The 19,589-nt window shown below is 37.4% G+C and overlaps 2 protein-coding genes across 5 annotated transcripts in view; both read left to right on the top strand.

Moving 5' to 3' along the window:
• The window catches only part of lrch2 (leucine-rich repeats and calponin homology (CH) domain containing 2), a 31,387-nt gene extending 24,382 nt beyond the window's left edge, over positions 1-7,005 (top strand). For all 3 annotated transcript variants that reach the window (XM_007892256.2, XM_007892254.2, XM_007892253.2), the window contains 5 exons: positions 1,026-1,095; positions 1,492-1,604; positions 2,364-2,501; positions 3,204-3,281; positions 3,928-7,005. In XM_007892256.2, the coding sequence (XP_007890447.1) occupies positions 1,026-1,095; positions 1,492-1,604; positions 2,364-2,501; positions 3,204-3,281; positions 3,928-4,047 (519 nt within the window). In that variant the 3' untranslated portion in view covers positions 4,048-7,005. The remainder of the gene's footprint in view (positions 1-1,025; positions 1,096-1,491; positions 1,605-2,363; positions 2,502-3,203; positions 3,282-3,927) is intronic.
• A 1,498-nt stretch (positions 7,006-8,503) lies between these two features.
• Positions 8,504-18,623, top strand: LOC103177887 (interleukin-13 receptor subunit alpha-2). 2 transcript variants are annotated; one of them, XM_007892257.2, is made up of 10 exons: positions 8,504-8,622; positions 10,775-10,912; positions 11,248-11,399; positions 11,564-11,717; positions 13,055-13,175; positions 14,559-14,743; positions 15,270-15,415; positions 16,187-16,334; positions 17,038-17,149; positions 17,726-18,623. In XM_007892257.2, exons 1-10 carry the CDS (start codon positions 8,526-8,528, stop codon positions 17,763-17,765), a joined length of 1,293 nt encoding a protein of 430 aa, XP_007890448.1. In that variant the 5' UTR covers positions 8,504-8,525; the 3' UTR covers positions 17,766-18,623. The 2 variants fall into 2 exon arrangements, with proteins under 2 accessions (XP_007890448.1, XP_007890449.1); XM_007892258.2 differs by having other exon boundaries at positions 8,563-8,622; positions 10,759-10,912.
• The last annotated feature ends 966 nt before the right edge of the window (positions 18,624-19,589 follow it).

The following is a 19,589-nucleotide window of genomic DNA, read 5'->3' as shown; positions in this document are numbered from 1 at the left end:
TTTCAGGGAAGATTAGGCACAGGTTGGCAAGAGCCATGGCTTCGGGTACAGTGTGTGCAGGGATACTGCTGCAGTTTAACCAGCTAAAACTGCTTATTATTGAAAGCATTATCTGGCAAGCTTCCTACTGCTTGTCCAGCTCGCACCATTCTACCCATTATGGTTTTGGATTGCAAGGTTAATGGGAGCTGAGTGGGAAAAATCACCGCCTCGAGTAAGTCTGGCCCTCCAAGTCCTGTGGCTGAGCCAAGCTGCTGGTCTGTCATCATATTCTTGAGTACTGCAGATCCATGTGGCTCAAAAAACATCTGGACTACAGAGGATGAATTTGATTCTGATATTCCTTTACCCAGCAGGCCACCTTGGAGCCAGTTGAACTCGAAAGGAGACTCTGCTCCCCCCCCCCCCCCACCCCGGGATGGTCACTGGTTGGTCATTTGACATCTGAAAGTGCAAGTTTGAGCTCTTACTAGTGAGAAGTCCTCACTACCTGACCGAATGGCTGCTGCTGCTATTGTCTCAGTTTCATGTTTCCTTGTAGGTTAAACAGAAAATGTATTAGAAAGAGAAACCATCCCTAAAACTCGTACCTTTTTTGAAACATTGTTGTAATCTTAACATCGCAACTCTTTTCAGATCTTTTGATAAATTTTCTTTCCTTCTTGTTCTCTTTTTGAGTTCCTCGCTGTTGCCTCAAACCAGCAACATGCTTCCTAGTTTTGACAAAGAATATTAACATTTTTCAATGGTCAGTCAAATACTGCTTTGCAGTTCTTTTGTTAGATGTACTTTTGTTGCATCTACTAGTTTTTAAATCAAATAATTTTACGTGGCCATAACCCTTTATTTGGAAAAAGTGTTGATATGAATATTGTGCATGTTTTGCCAATTTAGGACAGTAGGAAAAGGTATTGAAAAAGCTTTATGTGTGAGCCATTCAGAGAATACCATGAAGTTGTAAAAATTTAGCCATATGAAAGTGTAGAAAACGGTGTATCCTAATATGTGTTTGATTTGAATTGCAGGACGATGATAAACCTTTTGGTTTCTCTATCCAGACTTCATCAATACCTTTTGGTCTCAAGCCTAGATCTGGTAAGGCTTCATTCTATTCTAAAGAGGCCATACTTTCCTTTGAGAATCATTCCTTTGTTAAAATGCAATTCCATTTTCTATGCATGTACAAAAATAGATTATAACTTAGTTGGCCAAATTAATAAATGCAACAATTTTTCTCTCCGATTTTTTTTCCACCCTTAAAAATATTTGATTTTTTAAAATTTAATTAGGTATGGTTCCATGAGTCATTTTCAACCTTTAACAGCGCTTCTCAATAATGTGCTTATCCCTGGGCTTTAAAACCACCTCTCCCTGTGTTTTGTTTCTGAGGAACCAGTTTTATGTTGCTTTACAACTGAGAAGAGAGATTTATAAATATAGATGATTTCATTTCAAAATTTCCTTTTGTGTATACCTAAACACATGAAACAGCTTTCACCCGACAATCTCGTAAGGACTATGGAGCAATGGATCCAGGGTTTACCATAAGACGAAAAATGGAACACATAAGAGAGGAACTGGAAGTAATAAAACATCTTAAACAGGTGAATATTTCAAAATGCTATTCATCTTAGGTATGAAGTGGGCAATAAATTGGAGTATTCTATTAGTGTACGCAAATATGCAGACTCGTAAATTATTGCTATCAGCATTTTATGTAGCTCAGTGGTTAGAGTACTTGCTTTGCAAGCGAGAGACCTGAGTTCAATTCCAGGCAGGGGAATTGGGCAAGTTTCCTTACTCCACACGCCTAATAATAATCCCTCCAAAACAAAACCCCCAAAACAATAATAAATTGGTAATTTTCAATCTACGACTGTTTGTGGGACATTGCTGTGCGCAATTGGCTGCCACGTTTGCCCACAAATATACTATACAGTGTGTTCTGTGAAGCGCTTTGAGACGTCCTCCTGACGTGAAAAGCGCTATATCAAATGCAAGGATTATTATTATTGTTATGTTGGAGCATAGTCTGCCACCTAGGTAATCTGCTTCTGAATAGCTATTGAGTGTCTGAAGACTACACAGCTGAACTGTTAAAGCTTCCTTATGGAAAAAAAACTGCTTTTTGAAATCTGGTTGAGAAGAGATGCTAGAACATACCGATAGAAGGCAGACAACTGGCTCCTTTGCCAGTCATCTCTCCTCAACAGCAGTCAATTCCAACTATCATTGATTGATCTCTCAATTGGAGCAATTTGAATGCTTCATGAGACTGCTGTTCTCATTCCTGTTTACGCAACAGTTTTTAGCATTGATTGATTTTGGTATGATAACATTTAAATCTTTTTTTCCTTAAACAGAACCTTGAAATGAGATTGAAAGTAATGTTGCCAGAAGATGTAGGTGCAGCATTAATGGATGGAGTGGTGCTTTGCCATCTTGCCAATCACATTCGGCCACGTTCGGTAGCCAGTATCCACGTACCATCACCAGCAGTGGTAAGTCTACATTACCTAGAGTATGAAAGATGTAGCACAAATATATTTTTTCTCACTCTTCAGCTACAGCTAAACCATTCTATACTTGCATATGAACAGGACCTGTTCTTCAGTCTATAAATCGAAAGGGGACTTCCAACATCTTAAGTTCAACCATATGGATGAGCAATATCCCCCTGTGACGACATTCCTTTGATAAACAACTGTAGTAACTGTTATTTACATATAACTTTAAAAGATATTTAACTATAATTGGCAAAAGGAGGTCATCTGCTTTTATTTTGGAAACTTGATTTAAGCGTAAATTAAAGTGTATATCTCTACTAACGTTAGTAGTGCTCAAAGAGCATTTATGGGGAACAGCTAAATAAGTTAGCACTTTTCAGTCTCAAAAAGAGATTCCTCAGAGGGGACTGTATGTTAAATGGGATAAAGAAACAAAACTTAGAACACATGTGCTTGTGAATAACTGATGAATTATTTATGATGTCCTGGTGAATTAATTAACTGAACAATAATATTGTTTTGAGTTTTACATTTTGGCATCACTGCTTCCTTTCTATAACAAATGCTATATTGTGCTCCAAAACTTTTGTTCAAAAATATTATTTTAGGTTTTTTATTGAGATTGTTTACGGAATCTTTGTTGCCATCTGGACAAAAGAACCCTAATTAACTCGGTATGACTTCTTTATTTTCCAGCCTAAACTGAGCATGGCGAAGTGCAGAAGGAATGTTGAAAATTTTCTCGAGGCATGTAGAAAATTAGGAGTGCCCGAGGTATTGTCATAATAATATATTATTTCCTGTGTTGCTGGTTAATTGATACGAAGAAAGTTCCAACAGCTTTTGCAGTGCTGACACAAGTGGCTCACGTTGGAAGATTTATTGAAGGCTGGATTAAAGTGGATAGATCAATTAGGGAGAGAGTTACTAGACAATCCATCATCAAGTTTGCAGTTCCCATCATCCTGTTTTGATGTCTCAAAACACTTCACGGGATTATATTGTGAATGTGCAGTGGCTGTATTTTGTAGGCTAATGTGGCACAGCAATGTTCCACACAGCCATGAAGTAAGTCACCAATTTTATGAGGAATTGTTGGACAGGACACAGGGAGAAACTCGGCTTTGTAAAGTACACCCCCTACATAGTGGTTAATGACAACTTCCAACTCCTTCAAAATAATAGTAAAGTGGTGTCATTTAGTGACCTGTGATCAATTTCAAAGGTCGGTAGTTAAATAATATTGTGAAAACTAATGTGAGCAATATCTAGTATAGTGCTTGTATCCACTGTAAAGCACAATATTGCAAAAATTTGGCAGGGATGAACATTTAAAGAATCTACTACCATTTTAATTTAGTCCAGATTTAATTAAATCCAGTGTTATACTATTTGAATTAATTCTTTTTATTTGTTTCAGGACAAACTTTGTCTTCCTCATCATATATTGGAAGAAAGAGGACTGGTGAAAGTGGGGACCACAGTGCAAGCTTTACTTGAATTGCCCATGTCTAAAACTCCACAATTATCCAATGTATAACAAAAGACTTATCAGTGCTAACAGCTGTTTATAAGGTGGTTCCTTTCATAAACTACTACTTTCAGCCAAGGTTACATACTATTTGTTCAATGACCACACCTACAAAAGTAGTTTATCAATACTTATTTATTATAGCTAAAAGGCTAACATCTTCAGTCCTTAAGTCATAAGTTGCATATAAATGACTTTTTTTCTGTTTTTGCTAAATAATTGGATTCGGAACAAATCATTCTTCCTCATTCATTCAACCTCTGCATGATTCTTCTCACTGTGAACATAACACGGAAAAAAAATCAATATGTGGGACATTGCCTTTCATTTTTTTCACATGTTTAAAGAGAGTCATCTTTATTCTTCCTTTCTCTTACCACCCACCTGCTTCAAATTTCTGTTGATTTGCAGCTATTTGGGGTTTAATTTCTGTAGGTTGATGTTAACAAGTAACAAGCTTCAATTGCACTGACATGAATATTAATCATTGTAAAGATGTCTGTTGCATCTAAGATGACTTCTTAATGCAGCACAATGAAATTTGATTAATCTATTAGAAGTAGATTTTGGCAAATGAGCTTTGTTTACTTTATTTAATTTGGTGTATGATACTTTGGTTAAAAAGCTTTGTTTTAATAGCTTTTGGTTATGTTCAAGAAATGTAAATTTAAGTTATTTAATTTTATACGATTTTTGGAAGTTGTTTCGAAATGCACTGCCACAGAGATTTCATGCAGTTAGTACAATTTGTGAGAAAGTTTACTTCAACACAACATTTTGTAAACTAATATCTTGTGGGGGTTGCAGTTTCTACATTATCTTACACAACTCAGGCACAGTTTTGGAATCCAAATATTGATTTAAATCATGCTGTTTTGTGGATTTCATTTGTTGTGAGTTTGAAACAGCAGCTGGAAGGAGAGAGCACAGAATATTTTGCACAGTGAAAACGAGCCAGTTTTTTCATGTGGAATATATATTTTTCCAACTTTTTTTTAATCCATCCTCTTACCTCTTCCTCTCTTAAAGGTGTTTGTTGTGTATTTCCACATCCACACTTTCATTTGCTTCCTACCTCAATTTTTCCAATTCAGTCCTCATCAGTCTCCCCAGATCCACTATAAGTAACATCAAATTCTATCCACTATAAGTAGCAACAAAGTAAGGTCTAAATGCTGCAAAACTCTGCCGCGTATAGCCTCACCTGTACCGTCTCCACACCCCCATCACCCCACACCATTAGCACCCTGAACGATTGAGAACCGATCAATTTCAAGATCATCACACTCAAATCAGTTCAAGCCTTGGCACCTCCCTACCTCTCCAATCAGCTCACACCACACTCCACTACCCGCCAACTTCACTCAGCTGGCTTGGGTCTTCTGACATCCCTTATTCCCTCTGTTCCACCATTGGCTGTTGTACTTTCAGCTACTATGCCACGAAACCCGAACTCACTGCCTCAATCCCTCTGTCTTGCCTCTTCTTTGCCCATTTTCAAATCACACCAGAACACTTTGACATGCCTTTGAGCACCTCCCCTCTCTTCCAGCTCAGATCAAACTATACACCACTGCTAAGCGCTCCGAGATGCTACTTTTATGAAAAGCGCTATATAAATTGCCAGACCTCTGCAATTTTACATTTAACATTACTATCCAGCCTAATCCCATTCTCTCCCAACATCTGTATCCACTTTTGAACCAGGGTCACTGGATTGTAGTCAAAAGCTTGTATAACAATTGTAAAATCAGTGCAGCCTACCTAGTTTAAATAGTGAATTTTTTTAATATAATGTTTTCCCAAAATTGGGGTACATGTGATGATTATTTGTACGATGCTGGGTAATTTTTTTTGCACAAAAATAATGAACTGGATTTGACTGTTGTACTTGAGTTAGTCAGAGGTTAAATATTTTGTTGTAATTTTTTTTAATAGATTGGGACACCACCAATTTTCAAAAACAGAATGAAAATGTTACTGCCAGTAACATTTTTCTACATTTACAATGTTGAGATTTGCGATTAAAGTGCATCATTCTAATAATGGAAATAAAGATGTACAGATGTAAGATTCATTTGGGAAGATGTTGCAATATGGTAAGCCACAGAACTGAATAAATATATTCTGGGTTAATGCACAGTTAGCTGAAAGGAATCAGATTTGAACTCCACATCAAACTAGGATCACAACATTTATGCACTCCACGCAATTACCCTAACCCTACCATAATTTCAGGGAGGAATATGTCCTATGATTCTTTAAAAAGGCCAATGTACATAGATACTTAAAGTGTGTACCTTGACCTTTCCAAACAAATTGTAAAAATCATTTTGTAATTCTGAACATTTTTATCCTTGCTGAGACTATTGATGGATGTGTTAGATCAGTTTAGTGAGTTTAATACAAATTTGCATGGTACTGGCTTAAAATGGGTCAGTGGATGGATACCTTCCCACCATCCATCGAGATAGGGGTTGAAGAGGTTTGAAACCTTGCAAGAGAAAATTTGGCTGCAGCATATCATTCCATGTAAATCCACAAAATGTGTATTAAGACAGTTTGAGATGGAAATCTGTTTGTAATATAATTTTGGCTGAAATATGTAAATATAAACGTACTGCAGACACCATATTGCCTACTTATTCCATGGAGTTCATTTCATGCAACGTTTGGGTAGGTATCACATACTGTTTTATTTTGAAAACTTTTTAACACAAAATTCTGTATATTTCTGTAATCTTAATTCTGTGTACCACAAAATCAGCTCTTTCTTAGGATTTCCCAAATGTGTATATGTTTTCTCTTATGAAACGTACAAAAATGTCTTTGTAAATAATTTGTATTACATTTTGCATGCATGAAGTCATTTGACCAACCTGGGACTATGTATATACTTTATGTATAATGTGCAGTATATTTCCTAAACTGTTTCATGTTTAAGAAATAAACCCCATCTTTTCAGACGGTCATGTGTTGAATTTTTCCTTTACTGTCTACAAATGTATATTAACTCCACACCTCTAGCATTATGGGTTAAACAATAATGCAAACTGCCAAAATATGAGTAATATGGAGTGAGTAATTTACGAATTAGTTTCCTAATTACTCTTATGGTTTTATACACATGATCAAATCACCAGGGAGCAAAGATGAAACCATTTACTGGCATTGCTATCTGCCTTTACTGAGAAAAATGATGTGTTTTTAAAAAAAGCACCTCTGACAGGTTTTGAAATGTTCTTCAGTAAAACTTTAGTTCTCATATTGCACCATTCCTCCGCTTTGATTCTAGAATTTAAAATCATTCATAAACTAGTCAAAGCTTCATCACCTCATGTTTAAGAAGAAATATGTGCACCGGGATTGAAATACTGCAAAGAGCTTATTCAATTACAACAACGACTTGACGGATATAGCACCCTCCACGCAGGGTAACATCTCAGAGCGCTTAACAGTGGTGGAGCCTGACTCCGAGCTGGGCGGAGAGGTGGCCGTAAGTGCGGTTGAAGAGGAAGGTTTTCAGATGGCGCTTGGAAAGGGTCAAAGCAGAGGGATTGAGGGAGAGTGTTCCAGGGTTTTGGGGCACAGTGGCTGAAAGTGGTGGCTGAAATCCCTTTTATCCCTGAGACTTTTCTTCTTCTGCAACCCCCACCCCCCCATGCAACAGGCGTAGGAGACCTGACACTAACTAGAACCATATCCCTAAAACGATATAGATCAGAACTTCAGAAAAGCATCATCGCCATTTACAGAGATGTTCGTGGGCCAACTCTGCACCAGAGACACTGCATCCCAGTAGTTTGAGAGTGATGCATTTCCAATAACCCAAATAACTACTCTACCTTCTACTGTCTGTAGCTCAGTGGTTAGAGCACTCGCTTTGCAAGCGAGAGACCTGAGTTCAATTCCAGACAGGGCGAAACCTTGGGCAAGTTTCCTTACTCCACACAGAGCCTAATAATAATCCCTCCAAAACCAAAATCAATAATAAATTGGTCATTTTCAATCTACGACTGTTTGTGGGACATTGCTGTGCGCAATTGGCTGCCGCGTTCGCCCACAAATACACAGTCAATTCACTTTACAGTGTGTTCTGTGAAGCGCTTTGGGACGTCCTCCCGACGTGAAAAGCGCTATATCAAACGCAAGGATTATTATTATTATTATTTATTAAATAATTCCATTGAAAGGCTGCATGTTAGAACTCCATATTTGAAGATGAACACATGAGGAACAATCCTTGCATTCGATGCAAGACCTTGAATGGTATCAAAGTGCTTCCCAGAGTTTTCTGCAGAGTGTAGTAACAGAAAAGCAACTTATTAACAAACGGTTAAAACTTTGCAACAGATCGCATCTTTATTCACTTCCTAAACGACGAGGTTTGGGCTTATAATTAGATCTGAAGAGTGATGCGTTTCTGATTTTTTTTAAAAAAAAAACCTTTGCTGACGATGATGGAGGCGGGGAGAGACTGAGGTTGGATGTTCAATTCATTTCACATCCTGTGCAGAGTACAGTTCAGGTTCAGACGATACAATAATCAATCGAGGGAGCACCGAACCGAGAGCCTGAGAGCAGGTGAGTACGTCTGAAAAATATTGGCTCCAAAGTTGAACCCAGTTTCTAGCTGTCGTGACCCTCTTTGGTGAGGATGAAGCGCAATAATACAGTCAGTTTGTGAATTAAAATCATTTAACAGTGCAACAGCAGCTGCAATTCAGTGGAAAACGTTTCCCACTCACTCTCTCTCTCTCTCTCTCTCTCCTCTCTCTCTCTCTCTCTCTGTGGGTGATCAGTTTGATAGAATTGCAATCGATAGACTTTTTTTTTTCCTCCCCCACCGTTTAAATATAAATATAAACTGTTGGGAAAAAAAAGTACGAGTTTACCTTGAGAGTCAGTCGTGTGGATATATAAGAGAGAGAGAGAGAGAGGGGAGAGAGAGAGAGAGAGAGCTGTGCAGTCGGATTAAATTCGCGTGTGTTGGAATGCATTTCAGTCCAAGAGCCCTAACTATTACTTACCGTTAGTTTGCAGTTGCAAATAGCGATGTAGCACAGTTTTATCCTCTGGTCGAGTGAGTTATCTTTGCTGAGTTATCAGCTCAGGTATCCTGTCCACCCAACAGTGAGTCTCCACCTGGGAGTGATGGTTGGAGTTTCCAAGTGCTGTGCTTAATGCAACGCTGCACAGAAGACACTCAACGTTATTATTATTATTATTATGACTTACTATTATTTTTTGGGGGGTCTTGAGACTAACCTCCAAGAGAGCACTCGCACCTTATCCGTTTGCCACCGAATTGGGGTTGGAAGTCGTTCGCAAATCCTGAGACTTTTCTTGTTGATGTTTTACCACTCCCCCCCCACCCCCCCCCCCCCCAACCTCCCCCCCAAAAAAAGGAAAGAAAAAAAAAAGAGTCTTTTAAATGAATCAGAAAAACAGCAGATGTATTTTTTGGACAATTGTCAGTTCCCAGGCAAAGTGGGGGTGAGGGGTGGTGGGGGGTGGGGGGAATGAATCAATATTTGTCCCAACCTGAAGCATCAAAAGGCACAATCCTTCTCAGTAGTTTTGGGGGTAATGTCTTTCCAACGACCTCAATAACGACTGCAGGTAACCTTCTGCCTTATCAAAGAATTGCATTGAAATGCTACATTTTTAGACCCCGTTCTGTATGTATTTGTTGTTGTTGTTGTTGTTGTTGTTGTTATTGCCTTTCACGGCTATGTCACACTTAATATCTCATTTTTAAAAAAAAGACATTTTTTTTTTATTTTTGATTTAATGTCATATGGTTTTTTTTTCTGTTTCGTGTAATATTTAACACAAAGTACATTTTTTAAAAAAAATTCATTTAATGCATTTAATTGTGTGTAGTTAGGGGGTGGGGGCGTGGAGGAGGGGGAGAGGGAGGGGGAAGAAGTTATTGTCTGTTTGACAGAGGAGAACATTTTTTGGGGGGGGTTTGTTTTGGTTCCAAGTTGGGTAACAATCCATCTGTTTTCCACAGCCCCACTCACTGACACTGAGAAAGTATCCATCTTAAAAGCATATGACAGCAAGAGGAAATGGTAGTGTGCATTGGTACATTGTGCACTACTTTTGCCCATTTTGAAATATAATTTGCCTGCTGTCATTTCCTACCTTGAGGCGCCGTCGAGGCGTTGTGTTTATGGTTTACCATTCTTTTGAAATCATCTTAAGGTGTGCTACTTCATCCCGACGAAAGGTTGTCGACCTGAAACGTTAACAACATCATCAACAGCAACAAATTAAATTTGTACAGTGCCTTTCACGGCAGGAGGATATCCCAAACTCGGTTTCCTCTCTCCATAGACTTGCCCTGACCCGCTCGCTGTGTGTTCCTAACGACTTCCGTTTTTATTGTATTTTTTTTAATGTCATTCCTGGGTTTGTTCTAACATGCAGTTTGGGCTCTGAGCAAATTGATGACATCATTGCTCATTTATCACTCCTTATGTATTCAACGTCTTGTGCTAAATCATTAAAAACTGATATTTTGCCGCCTGTATTGACAATCATAAATTATTTTTTATCAGAAGTACTTTAATATTCTATTTTAAAAACTTTAAAAAATCCACAGGTGTGTATATATATGTCTATAGTGTGTATCGTGGACATTGAAATCCCAGTCTCGCTCTATCAAATTGTTGTACAATGGATATTTTACATATTCTCTTTTTAATTAAGGTTAATCAATTTACAGAGGGCAAGCGAACCACTGTGAAACAACCGAGTCTTACTATGACGGGACAGAGTGGAATAATGAGCTTGAATAGCATCACTGTTACTTTTCTTGCTCTAGTTTTATGGGCAAGCGGCACATCGGCAAAATTGACTTCAGGTACTCGCAGAGACAGTGTTTTGAGAGTAATAATAATAATAATAATCCTTGCATTTGATATAGCGCTTTTCACGTCTTCTGGACGTCCCAAAGTGCTTCACAGAATATACTGTAAAGTGAATTGACTGTATATTTGTGGGCGAACGCGGCAGCCAATTGCGCACAGCAATGTCCCACAAACAGTGGTGGATTGAAAATAACCAATTTATTATTGTTTTTTGTTTTGGAGGGATTATTATTATATAAAGTTACTAAATATTTCACGATTGTCAACTTTTTTTTGCAAATCGTTTCATTCATAATCTTCCACTTAAAAGATGCTTCTCTTGTTATAGTTGGTCCACCCATTGATCTGCAGATTAGAGATCTTGGCCTTCTCGGGCAGCTTCATATCCAATGGAAAGCTCCATTAAACCTGGCCGGTCAATCACTGTGTGTGATCAGATACATGTTGAGTTATGGTAACTCAGACTCAACAAATTGTAAAGTAAGTGAAATTTATTCAACATGAAATATAATTCTTCTTTTTTTGGGGGGGGGATAAAGCTAACAATTTCTATCTATGTGGAATAGATAGAAATATTATTCAGTGATGGAGCACTTTAAAACAAAAGATTTTTTTAATCAATGCTGAATTTATTTCCCCGACAGAATGTAATCACAAATCGAATGGAATACACTGATGGATTTAACCTTAATAAAGAAATAAATGTAAAAATTCGGACTTTAGTAAAAGGTCAATGTACCAATGGGACTGAACTACAGAGTAACTGGACCGAACTGGTATACAGGGCATACATGGAAGGTAATAGCTGCATCCACAGGAATTTTTTTTTAATGCTCATCTGTTATTCTTTGAAGTGATCAGTAATAATAATATAAATGTTATAATAATAATAATCCTTGCATTTGATACAGCGGTTTCACATTTTCTAGCCGTCTCAAGACGCTTCACAGAATATGCTGTAAAGTGAATTTACTGTATATTTGTGGGCAAAACGCGGCAGTCAATTGCACACAGCAGTGTCCCACAAACAGTCGTGGATTGAAAATTACTAATTTATTATTGTTTTGTTTTGGAGGGATTATTATTAGGCATGTGGAGTAAGGAAACTTGCCCAAATATCGCCCTGCCTGGAATCGAACCCAGGTGTCTCGTTTGCAAGGCGAGCCCTCTAATCACTGAGCTACAGTAATAATAATTTCTATGTGCCAGATTTCCAAACAATTGTAGTTATTACCATTTAAGGACAAAGAGCGAAGGGAGAGTTATGGTAGGATGCTAGTTGTGGTTTGGAGTAGAATGATGTACTCAATAATAAATAAATCAAATGATTATCTTTGGGCAAACTTCAGTGCATATTTCCTTCTATAAACAAAAATAATTTATTGTTGTAATCTGCTTCTTATTTAATTTGTGGAATGTTTTTAATGGCAAAACCTGTTCAAATTTGAAATTCATACATCAGAGCTAATCTATCCATTCTCCTTGCTTGTCTGCCTCCCCAACTCCTCCCTGCATAGGGTGCAGATCATCTAGAACTCTGCAGCCCGTATCCTCTCCCACACCAGGCTCCGTGACCCTATCAATCCCATCCTCGCCCGACTCCACTGGCTTCCCATCACACAGGTGGCTTTGATCCCCCCTACCTCTGCAACCTCCTGACCCCCTAGCAACTTGCCTGCTCTCTCCGCTCAGTGGGCTCCATCCTGCTTCATGTCCCCCACCTCACCCGCCCCACCATTATCAGGGGGGCCTTCAGACACTCTGCCTCCATCCTCTCGAACTCCATCCCGCAGTACCTCTGCCTCGTTCCCTCCCTTGCCTCCTTCAAGACCTGTCTCAAGACCCTCCTCTTTGACCGTGCTTTGGATCACTCTCCTTCCCCCCGCTGTCCTCCCCCCTCCCCAATCCTGACCCCCAGCTCGGATCCGAAACACTGATTGTCCAGAGCCTTGGGACATCTTTCCGACGTGAAAGGCATTATACAAATGTAATTTTGTTGTTGTTGTAGATGTCAAGTGAACGGTACTTAGAGGGGGAATGTGTCTGCTCCCTCTGTTACAAGCCTGATAATATTACCTTCTGATCAGATATAAACTAGGCATGGCAGGATAATAATCATTTCTATTCATTCATAGGACACTCAGATTCCAAAATTAAGGATTTACATTGTATAGTTTACAACGAGGAATATATGGACTGTGTGTGGGAAATGCAAAGTAGTGCCCCACACGATGTTGGTTACACCTTGTTTTATTGGTATGTATGGAAATGAAATACTTTTTTAAAAAAAATCTGATTTCAACAGATCGGAAATGTTTTGATGAATCACCACATTTGATTTTCTTTGGTGAGCTGGTTGTCTGACATATGCAGAAACCCATCACCAAGATATCTTAAACCGATTGGAAATTCCACATGGAATTTCCACACTCTTACATCAAAATTTTCACTTTTGTAATGGAATATCTCATCTCTGACTGAAGCAACACTGCCTGTTTACCTCATTCTGGAGAGCATTAGGCACAGGTTGGCAAGCCTTCCAGAGCTCAGAGTGTGCATTGGTGGACTGCTGGAGTCTTATCAGTAATAATAATAATAATAATAATAATCCTTGCATTTGATATAGCGCTTTTCACGTCAGGAGGACGTCCCAAAGTGCTTCACAGAACACACTGTAAAGTGAATTGACTGTATATTTGTGGACGAACGTGGCAGCCAATTGCGCACAGCAATGTCCCACAAACAGTCGCAGATTGAAACTGACCAATTTATTATTGTTTTGGGTTTTGGAGGGATTATTATTAGGCGTGTGGAGTAAGGAAACTTGCCCAAGGTTTCACCCTGCCTGGAATTGAACTCAGGTCTCTCGCTTAGTAATTACACATGCTGGCTGTTTCTCCACCGACAATATGACAGTAGGAAACTACTGGTGTAATGTAGAGTGTGCTGACATTTACCTGTAGTGGAGAGATTTGAAATAGGAAACCTGAATTAAACGTATTTGCTGAGTAGAGTTTTAGGATTGTGCAGAATCATACTCGTCAACATCAAACATGCTTCGGTGCTGCATCGGCCTGATACTCTTTAACCTATGCTTAATGTGCTGTTTCACCATTACAACTATGTTGTATTACATAAATGCAGCAAAAATGGGGCAAAACTTTATCCAGATTGGAATTGAGGGAATTATAAAAAAAAAGGCCTCTTTGTACTCAGTTCTGGTCTTGTTTTTTCTGTGATCGTACAGTGAACAGAGTATTAACCCCAGTAAACCATGCAACCAGTAGACTGGGAGAAATGTATAAGATAGAAACATTTCCTTATTTCTGAATAAGTGGTGTTTATTTTCTCATCAAAGCATTTCCAGGAATGTAATTTTTAAATGGAAACTGTTTGATAGTATCTTAATATTATGTATTTTGAAAGGTTTTCAAACAAAGATTTGTGTAATAATTCAATCAATAAGCTACTCTGACAATTATGAAGTATGTGTGGTGCAAGATTAATAATTCAATAATTGTCTAATAATCGTTCAAATGTTCATTCGTGTACATGATCAGCTTTAAGCACGGTAATGGGTTTCCATTCGTGTCAGAAACCCAAACTAACCCAAAAATAATTAACTTTTAAATCTTACAGGCATCAAGAATTAGAGCAGGCAGAACAGTGCAAGAATTATATTGAAAATCAGGAGAGTAAGATTGGCTGCCATTTTTACAGTGATGATCTGATTCAGTTCAATGACTTCAACATATGTGTAAATGGCTCCTCTGAGAACAAGCCAGTCAGTCCGGCATACTTCACATTTCAACTTCAGGATCTAGGTAAGGCAAGTCATGTGGACTTTTCAGCAGGACTGTTCAATAGGAGAAGGGATTTTTTTTCTGGTTCCCAACTACAACAACTTGCATTTATATAATGCCCTTCACAGCGTACAGGGTGACACACCAGAACAGTCATTTATCTTAAACCTGTTTGTAAATGCTAATAGCAGGACCGTTTTCCAACAAAAACAATTACGATGATTGCCAAGAATTTATAATAATCCTTACATTTTGTACAGCGCCTTTCACATCAGGATGAGGTCTCAAAGTGCTGTATAGGATATAGTGTAAACAATGGCTGTATGTGCTCCTAGATGCTACCCCACAGGAAGGGCACTATATAAATGCGAGTTGTGTTTTTGTGGGCGAATATTTTGAAATGTTTTGATGAGGTAGATGCTAGAAAAATGCAAATTCCTTCAACCTTATGGAGAATCACAATACCTTTTCTTCCAGATATTTAACTTGAATGAAGTAGATGTTTTGGGCCATTATCATAAAATTCAATGGTTTGTTTCCCTTCCAGTTAAGCCAGCGGTTCCTGACAAGATCAATTTAACATTGCCAAAAACAGATGAAATTTACCTGGAATGGGAGCCTCCCTCAGGGAAAATACCACCTCATTGCTTTGAATACCAGTTGGATTTCAGACAACGAGACTTTGAGTGGAAAGTAAGAAAAACATTCATCTGAACACGTTTAAGTCCTAAACTCAACCTGCTTTGTAATTATACAGCACAGAAGCAGGCCCTTCAGCAAATCGTGTCTGTGCCAGCTCTTTGAAAAGAGCTATCCAAATCAATCCCACTTCCCCACCCTCTCCCCATAGCCCTGTAAACTTGTCGTCCCCAAATAATTATCTTAAGACAAACTTTCTAATAATAATGAGAATAAGGTTGCAGAACTCCTTTGGTAACAACCCATTGTTGTTTGGAAAATAGTTAAAATGTACTGGCTTCTTTGCAGAGCCACATGAATATGATCTTGTGCAAATCTAAACCAGCACATGCCCAGCAGCAATAACACTTGGCACAAGCACATCGAAGTGAGGTTATCTCACAGCATTCTAACTAGATCTTGCATGAATCTTGCATTAATGTTGCTGCTTGAACCCTTTCAGATATAGTAAGAATGTGCTAGGAAATATAATCTGGTTTGTGCAACCAGAGGAATAGACAATTGCCCTTACTGTCATCTGAAACTCAGAATAGACTTGTAAATGCATGCCCTAAATTGACTGGACGCATTTATTTCAGCTGTTGAAATCTGATAACCTCTCTTTAGATTGTGTCATTTATCTCAGCACCATCTGCATAAAGTAACAGAGTTAACAACGATTAACGATTAATAAAAACAAACTGCAAAGATTTTTTTAAAGGCACATTTTGTCTATTTGTACAGCAATTTCATTTGTTAGCACTTTTTATTCTGTTTTGTTTCCAGTCTGAACTAATTATCGAAGAAACTACTTTCATACTTTCGGATGTGAACCCCCAAATTGAATACTGTTTCCGTTTGAGAGCCACTGTTAATATGTTTTGTGCTGATCGCGGCTTCTGGAGTGAATGGAGCCCTGTCCAATGTTCGGGAGGTATGATTGCTATTCATAGGTTTGATTCAGCAGTATTCTACCATTAGGAATAACAGCAGGAGAATAAAACTTTCTGAGATACTATTGAATTTGTAATGGATTCAATTGACAATGTTAGTATTCTTGGTAAAAAGTTAACTTTAACTTTTCCCTTGTTGAATTGTGATTTGTTTATATTTAAGAACACATTATAGTGCAGCACATGAACAAGTTCTCTTTTATTAGACATTAAATATATTCCAAAATATTGGAGCTAAAAGAACTAAAATACATTGAGAATGATGTTATGCGAGGCTGCTTGATTAAAATATGGTAAATGGGCCACTTTTCAAACAATACCTTAGCTGTCATGAATTATTATTATTATTATTATGAATGAATTGCTCTCCAGAAGCTTAATTGGTAAGAAGTGCGGAACTGAGCCATACATGACAGGGACCCTTTGTTTGGACACTTAAGGAAAATCTGGTGTATTTGGATCTCATGTTAATAACAACAGCAAGATTATATTTGTATAGTGTCTTTCACGTCGGGAGGACATCCCAAAGCGCTGGAATAAGAGTTCAGTAAACACCCATAGTGGTTTGTTTATATGTATCGATGGTAACATATTTATACAATGTGTGGAAGTGATTTAATAGAGCTAGGTGTGACATGTTTAATACTGCTGTTCTTTTTTTCCTCTCTGTTTTTTTCACTTCAGCAAAACCAGTGGGGGAATCCACTCCAATAGCTCTGCTACTCCTTATGGCTTTGATACCTGTGACATTAGTGCTATGCATTCTTGCTCTCTATTTCTGGATCAAGCAGCAAAGGTGAGATGGTTTAGTAAAATGTCAACTACATGCATTTAGTCTTGCTCATGGTTAGCTTGCATGGCTTGTTCTGACTAATAGTGCTTGCACGTATGATGTTTTAGTTTAAAGGCTAAAATATCTTTCTGTAATTTCTCATGATTTTCAGTCTCGAGAGATATTGCTTTGAAGTAGATAATACTTCCAAAAGCAGCCAAAATAGTATTCAAAACCAAATGCGTAATAGTATGAACTCCTATGTACTGTACTTCTTTTTATGAATGTAATAATCATCATAAAAAAACTCATAAAGGCACTTAAACGTCATTACTGTCTCATATTACAGTAGCTATTAATCTATTTACTCTTCTTGGATATTTGTCCCAACGTATTGTCAACTGGCTACCACTGGACAACTATGAGGTAACAAATGGGCAGTGATTCTGGTAAAAAATAGTATAACACTTTACAATTATTAGGATTATTATTATTATTAAGAAACCAAATGAACAGAGCAGGCATTTGACACCAGAACGAGTATACTGTATAAAATGATTGACTTTCCATCAATTACTGTCTCTCTTTTGCCTTCCACAGATTCACTGCAAAGAAGCTTCAATGGATCGATGGGTTATGAAAGCAAGATACAGAGTAAACTATCAGCATTGGTCTCAGACATAGATATTTCTTTCACTTAACATTTCTATAAGTTATGTTAATCACGTAGCTTTATTTTCAAATGTAATCAATGTTTATATTCATATGCACAGAGTATTTGTTGGTCAGCTTTTTTTCAATAAAATAACAAGTGGTCAGTGGTTCAGATATGTTATAGTTAACATGCAACTTTATTTACTGCAATTAATTACTGCACATTTAGGGCAAAATTATTCCAATTAAATAATTAAATCATTAATTATATTTAAATTCTAATTAAATCATTAATTATAATTGAGTAACAGTCCACCTGGTGGAGGAAAAAGCACACCGATTGTGAATTATAATTTATTTTTAAGAACACAACTGTATGAAATAATAATTTAAAAGTGACCATTTTTTAAATGTCTTGGTTACAGTATTTCTCAGTTAAAATGTGAGTTGAAAGCACTAGCATTACTGTTACTGTTACTATGACAATGTTACTTTTTACATATAGCTTTGTTAAATCTACAATATAAGTCTCATAGGAACTATCATATTTTTGGAATAGAGGGAAAGGTAAATGGAGAGAAAATAATAATGTTGCTAATTCTTATTAAATCAACAGGGAATTGTACATAGATTTACATGGATTGTACAGCATGAAAACAAGCCATTCATCCCAACTAGTCTGGGTCTCCTTACTCCCTCTCGTGCCCTTCTATTCCCATCTCTCCCATGAGTTCATATAGCTTCCTCTTAAAAGCTGTCAAATTAATTACTTCTTTAACATTGATGTGAACATTTGAGCATCACAAAACAATCACCCACAAAATATACAGTCAATTCACACTACAGTATATTCTGTGAAGTGCTTCTAGACGTCTCAAAGACGTGATAAAGCGCGATATCAAATGCAAGGATCAAGGATTATTATTAATACTATCTGATTCAACCACCCCTTTGGGCAGTAAGTTCCAAGTGCTCACTACCATCTATATGAAACAGTTCCCCCAAAACTCTTTATACGATCCCCTAGACTCTATCCTATTTGTAGTACTGTAATTCATTTTATTTGTTTAAAGCTACACTATTGGAATTATTTTAAAGATATTAAGTCAGATCCTTTGTGAGTCACGCACTATGACTCATTGTTTAGATGCATAACATAATGCAGGCAGATTTCCTGGAAATGTTACCAAATCTATTGTCTACAAAGATTGCCACTGGCAAGTTTGTTCAAGTTCAACTCTGGGCAGAGCAAAATCAAAATGAGAACAACGTGAAGTCCACATTTTAACATGTTTAACTCTGCATTAATTGGAAGCCTATAGAAAATATAATGCTTTTTGCAAATGTTAAATGATATAGTCATATATTTTATAGCTCAAATGTTCATATCATTGTTAAATATGTAATTAATTTGACACCATGTATACATAACATTGGCATTTAGGTAACTTTGCATAATTCAGTATAATTAATTTCACCCACAAAATATACGTCAATTAATTTTACAGTATATTCTGTGAAACGCTTCAAAACGACTCGAATATGCAATAAGGCGCTACATCAAATGCAAGGTTTATTATTATTAATAACTTTTTCAACCAAATATTTTGCTTATTTTGTAGGCATTTGGAAAACTAAATATTAAATACACTGCAAAAAAGAATGAGTTATTTTGAAAGCAAGAAATACTCATTGGATGATGCATCACTTCCAACAGTAAAACCATGCATTAATCACCACATTATTCATGTATTCTGTCTTCAACAACAACAAGAAAAACAAAAGGTTCAACACATTAGACTGTCCTGGG

The sequence above is a fragment of the Callorhinchus milii genome, unplaced genomic scaffold (genome assembly GCF_018977255.1).
Source record: "Callorhinchus milii isolate IMCB2004 unplaced genomic scaffold, IMCB_Cmil_1.0 Scaffold15, whole genome shotgun sequence".
Taxonomy (NCBI): domain Eukaryota; kingdom Metazoa; phylum Chordata; class Chondrichthyes; order Chimaeriformes; family Callorhinchidae; genus Callorhinchus; species Callorhinchus milii.
The sequence above is the reverse complement of the archived record's forward strand: the minus strand, read 5'-3'. Positions and strand labels throughout refer to the sequence as shown.

Excerpts from the sequence above, each read along its gene's own strand:
- LOC103177887 (XM_007892257.2), top strand. The coding sequence starts at position 8,526 with ATGTTCAATTCATTTCACATCCTGTGCAGAGTACAGTTCAGGTTCAGA. Across the intron at positions 16,335-17,037 it reads CCCTGTCCAATGTTCGGGAG|CAAAACCAGTGGGGGAATCC; the intron begins GTATGATTGCTA and ends TTTTCACTTCAG. Across the intron at positions 17,150-17,725 it reads TTCTGGATCAAGCAGCAAAG|ATTCACTGCAAAGAAGCTTC; the intron begins GTGAGATGGTTT and ends TGCCTTCCACAG.